At 46.3% G+C, this 13,879-nt stretch overlaps 1 protein-coding gene across 2 annotated transcripts in view; it reads right to left on the reverse strand.

Annotated features, from left to right (window-relative positions):
* Positions 1-13,879, reverse strand: part of LOC118701502 (transitional endoplasmic reticulum ATPase-like) — a 50,552-nt gene that overhangs the window by 9,405 nt on the left and 27,268 nt on the right. For both annotated transcript variants that reach the window (XM_054517771.1, XM_036406148.2), the window contains one exon: positions 5,542-5,754. In XM_054517771.1, coding sequence (XP_054373746.1) covers positions 5,542-5,754 — 213 coding nt within the window. The remainder of the gene's footprint in view (positions 1-5,541; positions 5,755-13,879) is intronic.

The following is a 13,879-nucleotide window of genomic DNA, read 5'->3' on the forward strand; positions in this document are numbered from 1 at the left end:
CATCAGGCCAGGCCGGCTTTGCTGGGCTCTGGGCCCGGCCGGGTCCCGTTCCAGCTACAAGCTGCCAAGCTGTCCTGCTGGGGTCTGTCATGGCACAACGGGGCACCGTGTGGCTGAGACCAGTGAGCAGCTCTGCAGTCTGCGCAGGAAGTGGTCCCATGGTTGGAACTGAGAGCAGTCAGGGCCAGAAAACAGCCATGCGGCCAGAGCAGCCACCGCCATCCTAGCCCAGCCAGTGAGAGACTTTGCATGCCTGTCTGCTTCTAATCTGCCTCACTGCAGACAAAAGGACAGAAAACGGCGGCGGCCGGGCGCGGCTTGGGGAAGATCAGATGACCAGCAGCAAGAGGCAGAACATGCAATTCCCAGATGCAGGGCCTGGATGAGATGAACCCTTTCCGTACTGTACAATTCCACTTGAGATAAAACCTATAGACACCAATCTTCTCCCGAGTCAGAGAAAAGGAAAGGTGAAGGCACGTGAAGCAAACAACAGGGCGACACCAAGTTCAGTGAAGAAGGAGGGGCTGAAGCCCAGAAGAAAGAAGGAGAGGAGATGCTCCGGTTTTGGAGCTGAAAACCTTTTGCAAGCCAAGGTGAGAACATAATACACCAGACTATTTCCCTGTAATTCATAAAGCACGTGGGGGGGGATGCAGCATTCATCCTCAGCTCAGAAGAGAACTAGAAAATATAGATGTTGAAAGAAGCTGTGATCTGACTTGAAAAGAGAGAGAGAATCTTTGCTTTCAGAGATAGATGAAGAGAACCTTTGCTTTCAGAAATAGAATAATAGAATTTTTACTTCCAGAGACAGAAGAAGAGAACTTTTGCTTCTGTAATAGAACAGCTCATCCTTAAAATTATACCCCGGTAGCTAAAATGGCCCTTGAGAGCAGTTGTGGGAAAAACTGTAAGTCAGTGGGAGGGACTTTCATAAAGCAACAAGTTTTTAATGAGCAGACTGTTTAACTGTGAACTTTAAACCACAAGGAAACTGTTTATTGTGGCTTGGCAGAAGAGACTCCTATCCTTAAATGAACTGAAAAAAGATTCTTTTTTAGAAGTGGTAAACTGACAATCACAGGTTATGTCTCTTTATGTTGTTAGTGAGAAGGAAAGAGGGGCTGGGGGAAGAAAAGTGTTCTAAAGGCTTATTTAGTTCTTATCATTCTTCTTTTAGTTCTGTTAATAAAGTTTTCTTTATACCCTTTAAAATTTTGAGCCTTTTTTGCCCCTAAAGCATTTTCTCCTAATCCTTATCTCAACCCCATGAGCTTTACTGTAACTGGTTTTTTCCCCCTCCTCTGCTCCAATTATAGCAGAGGAAGATGAGTAGACAATATTTGTGAATGCACTGGCATTTGGCCAGTGGTCAACCCACTACAGGGAGGGAGTGCCAAAACCTGCCTTCTTCAGACAAGACGTTCCTTTCAGGACATTTCCTCTTAAACTTGTCTCAAACCGAGACATTTAGGCACTTGAGTATCAGTAGGTAAGAAATATCAAATGGAAGGGGGAAATCCAATCTGTCTTCAGCTACCTAATTGTAGAGTTATAGGGAAAAGGGAGCTATATCCTTCTTCAAAATGCACAGTGTTATAAATAACTATGTATTTGTTTGCTTTCACTATTATGTATTAGCTTTTGCAAATTATTATTAATGACGATTTTGATGTAGTACAGTTTGTAATCACTTTTTAACTGTTTTTGATATAATTTGTCAGCTTTTGTGGCCATTTCCCTGGCCATGTGTACCTTATCTATGGATCAGTGTGATAAATATATATTGTAGTTTAGGCTTTCGCAAAATATTAAAATAGAGACTATGGAATGTTAACTTTTGCACGATGCTTTTATTTTTAACTAACTGACAATAGTGAGAATAACTTAGATAAGTTTGTGGAAATAGCTAAAACTGTCTGTATGATTAGATAACATTGAAGGAACCACACAAATAACTTTGAAAGAAAGGATGTGAAAAGGACTTCTGCAACTGACCCTGGGGCTATCAATAATACCCCGTTTGATGTTATGAGGAAATGGCATACATATTGTGAGGAAATGACATACACAACTCCCAAAAATCAAAACTACACTATTGCACAACGGGTCAGTGTTGAACAAAGCTAAAGAATTCTAGGAACATGTAAAAGAACTCAGAGGAATGTTTGAATATGTATAATCCTCATGAAAATGCATTTAACCAATGTAATGAAAAAGTATATAAGAAAATTGTTTTGAGCTAATGGTGTGCTTTTGGCAGTTTGCCAAGCACCCCAGCACCGGATATTGTCCATTTTATCCCTTATTAAACTTTAAAAATTTTTAAAGAGTGAGCCTTGTTTCTCACGCACAGCAAAAGGATGAAAGACCAGAGACACAAATGGCTGCAAAGAAAATGCCAGTTAGAAACAAGCAGGGGGGAAAATCTTCACAATGTGAGAGCTCAAACACTAGCACAGGGCCCAGAGAGGTCAGGGATTCTTCATCCTTAGCACATGTTCATAACACAGGGCCCTTGTTGGAGGTTAGGTTGCTTGCTTTTTTTTTATTTTTTCTTTCTCTCATGGAATTTTGTCCCATTTGTAACTAAGAGACAATAACCGAGAGACAAAAGATGTGGCTGGGAGGAGGAGGAGAGGGAAGGGTGCAGCTGGCTACTCTCTTACCTGAGGGGTTTTCTCTTGGGGAGGGCAGAGATACTTCGATATTTTGGCCTGGGGGTGAGGGGCTGGGCTCAACTCCTCTCCCTCTCTCTTGTGCTTGGGATCAGAGGGAACAGTTGATGCCACTGCAGAGTCCAGCCCGTTACTGTTGTCTCCTACCTGTTCTCTCCTACCGCAAGTGAGGCTTTTGCTTGTACGAGTGGCTGTTGCACTGAGACCTTATTAACACCCTATCTCTCTGGAAAGAACCCTCACAATCTACTCAGGTGCCTCAGGGGAAAACCCAGGACCCCGAGCCCCTCCCCCTCCAAGGGAGCCTCTCCTGGCAGTGTTTGGAAGCCCAGCTGCTGCTGCCCAGCCCCACCATTTTTCTGCCACTGCTCTGGGGTTTTCGCTACACTGCAACCCAGCACTGTGCCTACCAGGACACCCCATGGCTCCTGCTACAGCTGTGGAATTTCTGTTACATTCTCTTTGCTACCCCGGGTTTGCTTGTCCCTGCCATTCCAGCTTGCTGCTTGTGAGGTTCTTGCTACAGCTCATTTTGCTATCCAGAGGGGCACCGGGACTGACTGCCCCCGTGTGAGTTTGTAAAGGAAGCCCCTTTTCCATCTCTTCTGCCGGCTGTGCCCGCCATTACCCACGTGAGAGACAGCTGAGCTCATGGCACAGCGCCTCCTGCAGCCGCGAGTGAATTATTGCACCTGCCCTGCCCAGCCAGGAGTCAACAGTGCCCCTGCCGGCCGTGACTGTAACTACACCAAAGGGGAAAGTGCTTGACAGCCGACAGAAGGCTGTTACTGGGTTTTCTGGTTTTGTTTATTTGCCTTGTTATACACATACATATTAGTAAAGAACTGTTATTCTTTTCCCCATATCTTTGCCTGAGAGCCCCTTAATTTCAAAGTTATAGTAATTCGGAGGGAAGGGGGTCATATTTTCCATCCCAGAGGAGGTTCCCACCTTCCTTGGTGGACACCTGTCTTTCAAACCAAGACAGTCCTGAGCAATCTGATTCAATTTCCAAGGTACCTCCCTGCTCTGGACAAACAGCTGAACCAGATAGCCTCTGAGGTTCCCTCTCAACCTAAATTTTTCTCTCTCACTCTCTTTCCAACTTTGCTCTTTCAGCACCTTCCCTGACCACAGGAATGAGGATTCCCAAGATAATCCATGCAGATAACCTCCTGGGACAGGAGGTCACACCATCTACAGGGAAACTGGGCAGTGGAAGTGGGCTCCTTTGCAAGCCATATATATTGGAGAAGAGAAGAGAAGAGAAGAGAAGAGAAGAGAAGAGAAGAGAAGAGAAGAGAAGAGAAGAGAAGAGAAGAGATGTGACCGTGGTCACAGGGGTTTTTAGGATGAGAGGAGAGACGAGAATGTTGATTCTATGATCAGAAGGTTTGATTTATTATTTTATGATATATATATATTACATTATAACTATACTAAAAAGAAAAAGAAGGACAGTTTTTTTCAGAAGCTTGCTAAGCTAAGAATAGAAAAGAAAAGAATGATAACAAAGGCAGCTCTCTCGGACTCTGTCCGAGATAGCTCGTTCTTTGATTGGTCATTAATTATAAACATCTAAGATGGGCCAATCACAGGTGGACCTGTTGCATTCCACAGCAGCAGATAACCATTGTTTACATTCTGTCTCTGAGGCTTCTTAGCTTCTCAGAAGGAAAAATCCTAAAGAAAGGATTTTTAGTGAAAAGATGTCTGCAACAGAGAAGAGAAGAGAAGAGAAGAGAAGAGAAGAGAAGAGAAGAGAAGAGAAGAGAAGAGAAGAATTTCAGTTTGAAGTGGCCTACAATGATTATTTAGTCCAATTGTAGAAAAAGAAGAACCGATAACATCCTTTAAAAATCTGTAGAAGGTGATGGCTAATGAGGTGTTGAAATAAGTTTTCAGGGATGCAGTGAATATCTATGCCATCCTAATGCTAACCTCACTGCTAAGACATTGGGGCATTTATAATCATGTAACAACAGATACAAATTCCAGTAGGAGAAAACCATCTAAATAGCTATATTGCAAAAGAGAATAAATACCTGTCTTAAATTGCAATGCAAGGTGTAACCAAAAGTATGTATTCTATTACCATCTGTTAAAACCAGGTGGGGCAGTGTTCTTTATCGCTTCCACAACCCATCCTCCCTCCAGGGGGATATCTTCTGTTAATGAGCCATTGAGTCTCACAGCATGACTGATAAAATTACACCATCCCATTGTGAGATGCTCCACCCAAGGGGAGGAGCCAAGCATTCATACCTGGATATAATCTGAGATTTTGAACACCACAGTCAGCCTTTTTCAACTAGATTCCCAGAAGACCAGACCCTTCTACAAGACCACTGGACCTTCAGAGGAAAACTACACCCTTCTACAGGATCACTGCTTCAACAGAACGACATCTGTTACTCCAGGAGTACTGCAGCCACCACTTAATCAGACTTCTACCAACACCCTGACCAACAAGGTGTTAGGTTGTATTCTGACACTAACAGTGTTTTTGTACTACTGCATTTTATTTTAATTCTCCTATTAAGTTGTAGGGTTTTTTAATTTATACATACTAGTAAAGAACTGTTACTCCTATTCTCATATCTTTGCCTGAGAGCCCCTTAATTTCAAAATTATAATAATTTGGAAGAAAGGAATTTGCATTTTCCATTTCAAGAGAGGCACTTGCCTTCCTTAGCAAACACTTGTCTTTCAAACCAAGACAATACCCTAACATCAGAAAAGCAGCCTCTGCTCTCAGTGCAAGCAGGGAAAACAAAACCAGGCCAGTAAGATGGGTGCAGTAGAGGGTTTGGGAGTACCTCAGCACGAACATAGCACAAGGAGTAGAAGAAATACTTACTTTGTCAAAGATCTCACGCACGTTGGCTTCAGACTCACCAAACCACATGGTGAGCAATTCCGGCCCCTTGATGGAAATGAAGTTTGCCTGGCATTCATTAGCAATGGCTTTGGCCAGGAGTGTCTTACCACAACCAGGCGGCCCATAGAACAGAACCCCTTTTGATGGGGTCATGCCAAATTTGAGGAATTTGTCTGGGTGTTCCACAGGATACTAAAAGAGAACCAAACGAACAAATTAAAACCTCGCAATATAAGCTAGAACAGGACTATATCTTAGAATCACATAATTGTTTGGGTTGGAAGGGAACTTCAAAAATCCTCTAGTCCACGGGCAGGGACATTTTCCACTAGACCAGTTTTGTTTCTGCTCCTACCAGAAGCACTACCTGAGATGACTTGTGCAAAGCATTTGGCAGAATCCCACATGACATCGTGGGCTCTAAACTAGAAAGATTGGGATTTGATGGGTGGACCACTCAGTGGATAAGGAATTGGCTGGATGGTCACACTCAAAGAGTTGCAGTCAACAGCTTGATGTCCAAGTGAAGACCAGTGAAAAGTGGTGTCCTCAGGGGTCAGTGTTGGGACTAGTACTATTTACCATCTGTGTCAGTGACATGGACAGTGGGATTGAGTGCATCCTCAGCAAGTTTGCCAATGACACCGAGCTGTGTGGTGCAGTCAACATGCTGGAGGGAAGGAATGGCATGCAGAGGGACCTGGACAGGCTTGAGAGGTGGGTCTGTGCAAACCCCATGAAGTTCAACAAGGCCAAGTGCAAGGTTGTGGATGCTGACAGTTTAGTTAGAGAGAGAAACAGATAACTTTCCCACGCATCATCCTGGGGAAGTTGTGAGAAAGCTCAGAGAAAGAATTAAAACAATTCTTATCTTAATCTCTCCACCTGGTGTTTGTGAACATGTGGAATGTTTGTACATGATGCTTATGGAAAGATACAATAACGTGTTGTTCCTAATTAACCAATGGTGTGAGGGGTGTTGTTTAAGGACCAATCAGGTTCTGGGTGAACTATCCTGTCTATAAATATGTGCAGTTTCTAATAAACCTTGCTTCATGCCTTCTAAGAAGCATTGGAGTCTGTGTCGTCTTTTCCTTGATTTCCTAACTCAACAGCGACATCTGGTTGCCCCTCCAGAAACTGCAGGACGAACGGGATGCTTCGGATCGACCCCACCGGGAGATGCCGCGGTGGCCCCACCAGTCCTCGCAGGACGGACTGGACACCCTCTGTCCTCCATTTAAGAGAGGTAACAGTGATTTTCCCCATGCCTCCTTGAGATGGCTGGTCTTTTCATGACCACAGGTAGCAGCCCAATGTCAAAGAGCTAGGGTGGAACGGCTTTTCCCACCATAGCTAAAGTGTCTACATCCCGGGGTAGACTACTGCTTCATGTGGGCTGCTGGGAATGGTTTCCTTTAACATGGGGAACCAACTTTCTACGGAAGAGAGATTAGTTCTTTCTGCACAGAAAGACGCTTTGCCACGTATGGGGGTTCCTGTGTCAGATCATTCCCTGCGTGCTTTACTTGCCTGGGCAAGATCCCATGACTTTTCAGTAGATGTGAACACCGGATTTAATCCAGAGACTTGGCTGTTACTAAGCAACTGCCTGTGGGACGAGGTCATCAGCGGAGATAAGACTGCATCTTATTTAGCAGTTACCTGGGGAGTCCTTTCGAGAGCTTTGCAAGGTTGGACCCCAAGGGGAAGTGAAATGGAGATGGGGGACTTAGAAAGTGAAGATGCTCTCTCCGTGGACACAGACACCCTGGGGGGAGAGGGAGCCGGGCAGGGGGCTGCTGGCTCTTTCTCGGCTCCGCCTGGACCCCCAAGAGACATGGGGATTCCCCGCAGAATCTATCCCTCACCCAGGGACTATGTTCCACCGAAATATCCTTCTCCTGTGATGCCACCCCCGACAACTTTGGTAGCCACGTCCCAATTGGACCTGGCAGAGTGTCCCCCTCTATTCGCGCCACCTTAGGCTCTCCCAGCACTGCAGGCAGCGGCCAGGGTGTCCCTGCCACAGACAGCGATTCTCGCTCCCCTGCACCATGAGCGATTGCAGTGGGGCCCTTGCTGCAATTGGTTTCGTCCCCCCAGAGGCGCCAGCTTTCTCTGCTCTGCAAGCAGTAAGCGGCACGTCCTTGTCACAGCCAGCTTCGCCCTGCCCGCCGGCGCTAGCTTTCCCTGCTCTGCAAGCAGCTTTGCCACACCCGCCAGCCCCTCCCCTCTCTGCGCCACAGCTGGCCGGGGGACAGCCAGCTTCCCCAATCCTGCTGCCGGTTCCTTCTTCCTCTGCACTGCAGCACTGCAAGCAGCGGCGCAACTGCCTCCACCGCCAGTGAGCGGACGTGGCTGGAACGACCGCCCCTTCGGCTTCTCCGTTCCCACGTTCCCATCTGCGAAACCAGTGGAAGCGTATGTGCCACCCCCTCCCCCCGCACTGCCAGCGCTCGCCAGGGCGCCTTTGTTCCTGCCGACTTTCTTCCCCCTGCCAGTCCCCTCCTCCTCTGCAGTGCAAGTGCAAGTGGCAGTGGCAGCATCTTCACTGTCGACAAATGACACGACCGGATCCGTGGTCTCTTCCTCCCCTCCGCTTTCATCTACGGAAATGGCGCAACTGCCTGTGCCTACTCCTCCTTCTCCTCCCTCTGCTGCATGCGGATCAGTGGGCATCATGTCTCTTGCAGCTTCACCGCCACAGCCCACATCACCCACCATGGCCGGGTCCCCCACCTCACCGGCTGCTGCTGACTTTCCCGCCTCGGGGCTTGCAGCTGGCTTCACTGCTTCGGTGCCTCTAGCTTGGCCTGCCATCCTCCACCTCCCACAGGCTGTCCCGCCTGCCCCAGGACACGGACAGCGACAGCAACAAAGACTGGCAACCTGCCCCCCACCAGGGGTGTGGCCTGGTGGCGGAATGCTGGCACCGACAAGCAGCGACATCATACCAGAGTCATCTCTGGACGCTGCCCCCTTGTCAGGTGACCATGCGACTGACAAACCCTCGCCAGTTTTGGGAATTGGTCAAATTGCAGGCTCTGGAAAATGGGGATTGGGACCTGTTAGAGAAGGTGGGAATGCCCGGGGGCAGACTCATCAACACAATAAATGCAGAGGAAGGGGCCACAGGGGACAGTCAAGTAGTTAATCCAGCATCTGAGGAGGGAACACAGGTGGATCAGAGAGGCAATGTTCTGTCGGAAGGGGGAGTCCAAGCCTTTCCCGTGTATAAAGCTGTTGCAAATACAGGACAAGTCGACAAGCACGGTGTCATAGCATGGCAAGTCATGCAAGATTTGCAAGGTAAGGCAGAAAAATATGGGCTTGGTTCTTCACAAATTATGCAAATTATCAGAGTGTTAAACACTGACCTGCTTGCTTCATTCGATATTAAACATATAGCTCAAATATTGTTCCAACCTGTACAATTTAAAGTTTTTAAGGACAACTGGAGGAAGATGGCAGATAGGGCTGCAGCAGAGAACCTGTGATTGCCTCTGAATGATCCCAGGTATGCCGTGGGAGTGGATGCTCTCATGGGGAAGAATGCCTTCTCTAATCCTGATCTTCAGGCTACCTGGGACCCTGCCATTCTTGAGCAGTCAAAAGATAGGCTTTGGAGCACTGTTAAAAACTATAGAAATGGCTGCTCCCAAGCCACAATATGTGAAAATAACTCAAGGAATAAGAGAACCATTTTTACCATTTGTTGAGAAAATTGCAGCAGCCCTGGAAAAGTAGGTTGAGGATGATGATTTGAGGCAGATGTTATGTAAGCAATTAGCAAGAGACTGCAAACGATGATTGTTGGAAGATCATGGATGCTCTTCCAGGCGACCCAACATTACCAGACATTGTCCAAGAATGTTCAAAAGTAGGTTCTGTAGACTACAAAACATCTGTTTTGGTGGCTGCTTTACAGCCAGGCCGGACAGCCTCAGGGGATGGACAACAGAAACAGGTGAAAAATAAGGGCAAGCAAAAACAGGGAACACAGAAAAAGAAAGGAAATAAGACTAATTTCTTGTGTGCTACGTGTGCAAAGCCAGGTCATTATGCAAACCAATGTAACTCTAAATACCATGCCAATGGTCAGCTTTTGGTAGGTTTGGTGTTGGGAAGGATGAAAGTTTGACAAGAAAGTTTAACAGATATGTATGCTTGGCAGAAAGATCTCTGAATGTAGAACCTGAGAACGAAATAGAGATGGAAGCAAGTTTTGATATAGAAGAATAATAGATGTGTAAATTGAGGTTTGCTGAGCCAGTCTTGCTGGACAACTAAGAAAGCAAGGGTTATGTTGAGTTGGAAAGAGATTTGATGACTTAGAGCAAAGGATAAGCTGACCACAAACAAAAAGATGTTTTTACCAAGCAGAAAGATACCTCAGGCAAACAAGACATGTCCATGTGGCAAGTAGAAAAAAGGTTTAAGAATTTTCCACTACAAGAAAACTGAAAAACAACTTCTAGCTTACCCTGTAACATACTAACTCATGTAATTGGATAGTATTAACCATAATATGGTAATGACAGTAGTTCTGATAGGCTATAGGTAAAAGTAAAGGTATAGATTGGTTCTTATGTATTAAGATGCTCAGCAAAGAAAAGTATATAATGCAGTGTAACCAAAACTAAAGCGCCTTCAGGCTTGTCTACAGCTGGAGCTGACAGCTGTAGGCGCAGGCTCTGTCACCCATGACCCTGGACTGTTGTAACATCTTTGATACAATAAACTGCATTTTGAAGAGCCGCCTGATGTCCCGCATCTCTCATCTCAGGCTCTTACTGTTTAGGAAACAGGAAGACAAGTGCAAAGGGGAACTGCGCTCCAACACAAATGATTCTCCAGGGCATGGTACCAGCACAGGCTTACTCAGCCAGCTTAGGGGTAGCACCCACAGAGCAGCCGGAGTGGATGTGCACACCACAGGAACAATCAGGATCTTGTTGTGTATATAAGGTTCCTCTGGATGCCTTTGGACCTTTGGGTCAAGGATTGAGTGCACTGCTTGTGGGAAGATCTAGTGCCACCCTCCAAGGAATCTTTGTGCATCCAGGTGTCATTGACTCTGACTTTACAGGTCAAATTTGTGCTATGGTTTCCATGCCCACCCCCCATCACTTCTTGTGTGAAAACTGATAATGGTCCTGCCCACGTCTCGCAGATGACGTGGCAGTTTTTGTGCTTATGCGGAGTCTCACATAAACTTGGTATTCTGCATTCTCCAACTGGTCAAGCTATTGTTGAACATGCTCATGGTACTTTAAAGCATGTTCTGGAAAAACAAAAAAGCGGAATGCCCAGAGAAATCCCACACAGCTGACTGGAAAAAGCTCTATATACAATCAATCATCTTACAGTGCCACAAAATTCAAACAATCCTGTCATTTTAAATCACCTTTTCTCGTTGCAGTCTTCAGGTGAGTCGCACCTGCCTTGAGCAAAAGTCTGGATACGGGACCTAACCACTAATAAGTGAGAGGGCCCGTGCGACTTTATTGCTTGGGGTCGCCGGTATGCATGCGTTTCCACAGATACTGGGGTATGGTGGATACCTGCAAGGTGTGTCCGCCCTGAATTGCGACACCAAAAACAGAATGTGGCCAACAGGCAACATTCAAATGATGATCAAGCTGCCAATCATCAATCAGATGGTCCTTCTATGAGTAGGGAATGACCATTGTATCTTTTTCTTTGTTTCTGGGAAAGGGTTGTTGACATGTTAGACTGCCAATTCTTTGAGCAGACTAACGATGTTTTGTTACTGTATTAGAATTAGTAAGGATTTCTTGTAAGAAGGAACAACAAGACTTGATGTTGGTAAAAGGATGTGATTGTAAAGAATTCGATGGTATGTGTTAGAGAATCTCCCTGACCATTCTAAGTCAGCGTCTGATTGAGGTTCTGATTCATAACCGGCAAATTGCAAAAGGGACCGCTTCAGCTGTGTTTGTTCTCCTTCCTGCAAGGGGCCCCGCAGAGGATTACAAACGCTGCCTTCCGCTTTAAACAAAAAAGGGGGACCTGTGGATGCTGACAGTTTAGTTAGAGAGAGAAACAGATAACTTTCCCACGCATCATCCTGGGGAAGTTGTGAGAAAGCTCAGAGAAAGAATTAAAACAATTCTTATCTTAATCTCTCCACCTGGTGTTTGTGAACATGTGGAATGTTTGTACATGATGCTTATGGAAAGATACAATAACGTGTTGTTCCTAATTAACCAATGGTGTGAGGGGTGTTGTTTAAGGACCAATCAGGTTCTGGGTGAACTATCCTGTCTATAAATATGTGCAGTTTCTAATAAACCTTGCTTCATGCCTTCTAAGAAGCATTGGAGTCTGTGTCGTCTTTTCCTTGATTTCCTAACTCAACAGCGACACAAGGTCCTGCATCTGGTCGGGGCAATCCCAAACACAAGTACAGGCTGGGAAGAGAATGCATTGGGAGCAGCCCTGTTGAGAAGGACTTGGGGGTGGTGATTGATGGGAAGCTCAACATGCACCAGCAATCTGCACTCGCAGCCCAGAAACCAACTGTGTCCTGGGCTGCATCAAAGCATGGCTAGCAGGTTGAGGGAGCAAACAGCTCTTGTGCAGGCACATCCTGCAGCAGAGCAGGAGATTGCAGCAATCAGTGAGTTTCTAAAGGCAGGGTAACCCCAGGAGACCGTCAAGACCCATGTGGAGCTTGAACAACAGCAGCTGACTCAGCATGGGCCGGGCCAGGAGTGACAGCAGCTGATTTAAGCTCAGTCTGTCACTCACAGAGGTGAACAGCTCAGGTGCAGGAGCCCCCAGGGAGCACGAGAGACCAGGAGCATAGCAAACAGAGGGGGCAAACAGGACATGGCATGTCAGCCAAGGTGGGGTGCAGCAGTTTGCACTGCAGTTGACAAGGAAGGGCTCCTCTCAATAGGAGGGCCAACATAGTAGCAGTACCAGAGAGCAGGAACTAGGAGCAGCAGTTAATGCCAAGGGGCAAGGGAAGCCCTTTCTTTCCCAGTCTTACTAGTGTGAGCTCCCAATGTTATGGTGATGACACTGTAGAGCTTGTTCCCCAGTGGCAGTTGGAGTTGCTGCATCAGTGACAGACCTTTTGACAGTACACGTAGCTCTGCAGGCCTCTGGTTGTAAGGAGTGCCTGATGCCTATCTGGGAAGCTGGGGCTGAGTCATCTCCTCTGCAGAAGGTGTGTCCCTGTCAGGGAGCTATGTCACCAGGTCAAGGAGTTATGTGAGGAAGCAAGCAGACTGCAAAGCGTTCATGAAGATGAGAAAGTGATAGGATATTCTCAGAGACCCTACAGACTCAGGAGTTTCAGCCCCCCTCTACATTAGAGATGCACACAGGCTCTGTACCACGTCTCAAGAAATTTAAAGTCAAAAGAATGCTGGAAACTAACCACTGTGTACAAGGAAGAATTCTCTTTTTCCTCCTGAAGACTCGTTATTAACAAACAGGTTTAGTGCCCTCTAAGCCAAGGAGCTGGGTAAAGGCTTCAAGCAAAGCAGTAATATATGTTTTGAGATCTTGCAGGGAAAAAAAAGCTTGGGAAGCAGCTGAAAAGAAGCTGTTTGTCAGACGCCAGAGCAAAGGACTACAAGCCTACTTAGGTATGGCCGGATGGTGTCAGTTATGGATTGACAGTTATGGAGTACTGGCAAAACCCTTGTATGATCCTCCACCAAAAAATACTTGGTATGGACTCCTGAGAGTCAGAGGGTCTTTGAAGCCCTAAAAGAACCTTAATGACAATGCCTGCACTGTGACTCTCACATTTGAACCAAACCATTTGAGTTATTTGGGCATGAAAAGATGCACCTGGCACTAGGGGGACTGGTGCAGCATTTGAGGTCATGGAAGCAGCCTGTCCAAACAATTGGTACAAAAAGGAAGACAGGATATCACCAGCAGGATGCTGAAATACCAGCAGGACAATGTTGAGCTGCTTAAGGTAACCACTGCTTTGAACTCAGCCATGTTTCTTCAGGCTTCAGAAGAAGCCCAGAGACCTTTGTACCATGACTGCCTGGTAACCATTGGACAAGTGTGTTCTGGCAGACTGGATCTCAAGAGCAATCCCATCCAGGACCAGGAACTGCACCTATACACCAGTGGGAACAGCATGGTATGAAACAGAAAATGGGCAGCTGGATATGCAGTGGGAACCTCGACTCAGACAATAGAAGCCAGGCTTTACCTTTTACACATCAGCACAAAAAGCATAAGTAATGACTTTACAACGAGTGTTAGAAATCACTGAAAGAGTAAACAGATGGACTGATTAAAAATATGTTTTTGGAAT

The sequence above is a fragment of the Molothrus ater genome, chromosome W (assembly GCF_012460135.2).
Source record: "Molothrus ater isolate BHLD 08-10-18 breed brown headed cowbird chromosome W, BPBGC_Mater_1.1, whole genome shotgun sequence".
Classification (NCBI taxonomy): domain Eukaryota; kingdom Metazoa; phylum Chordata; class Aves; order Passeriformes; family Icteridae; genus Molothrus; species Molothrus ater.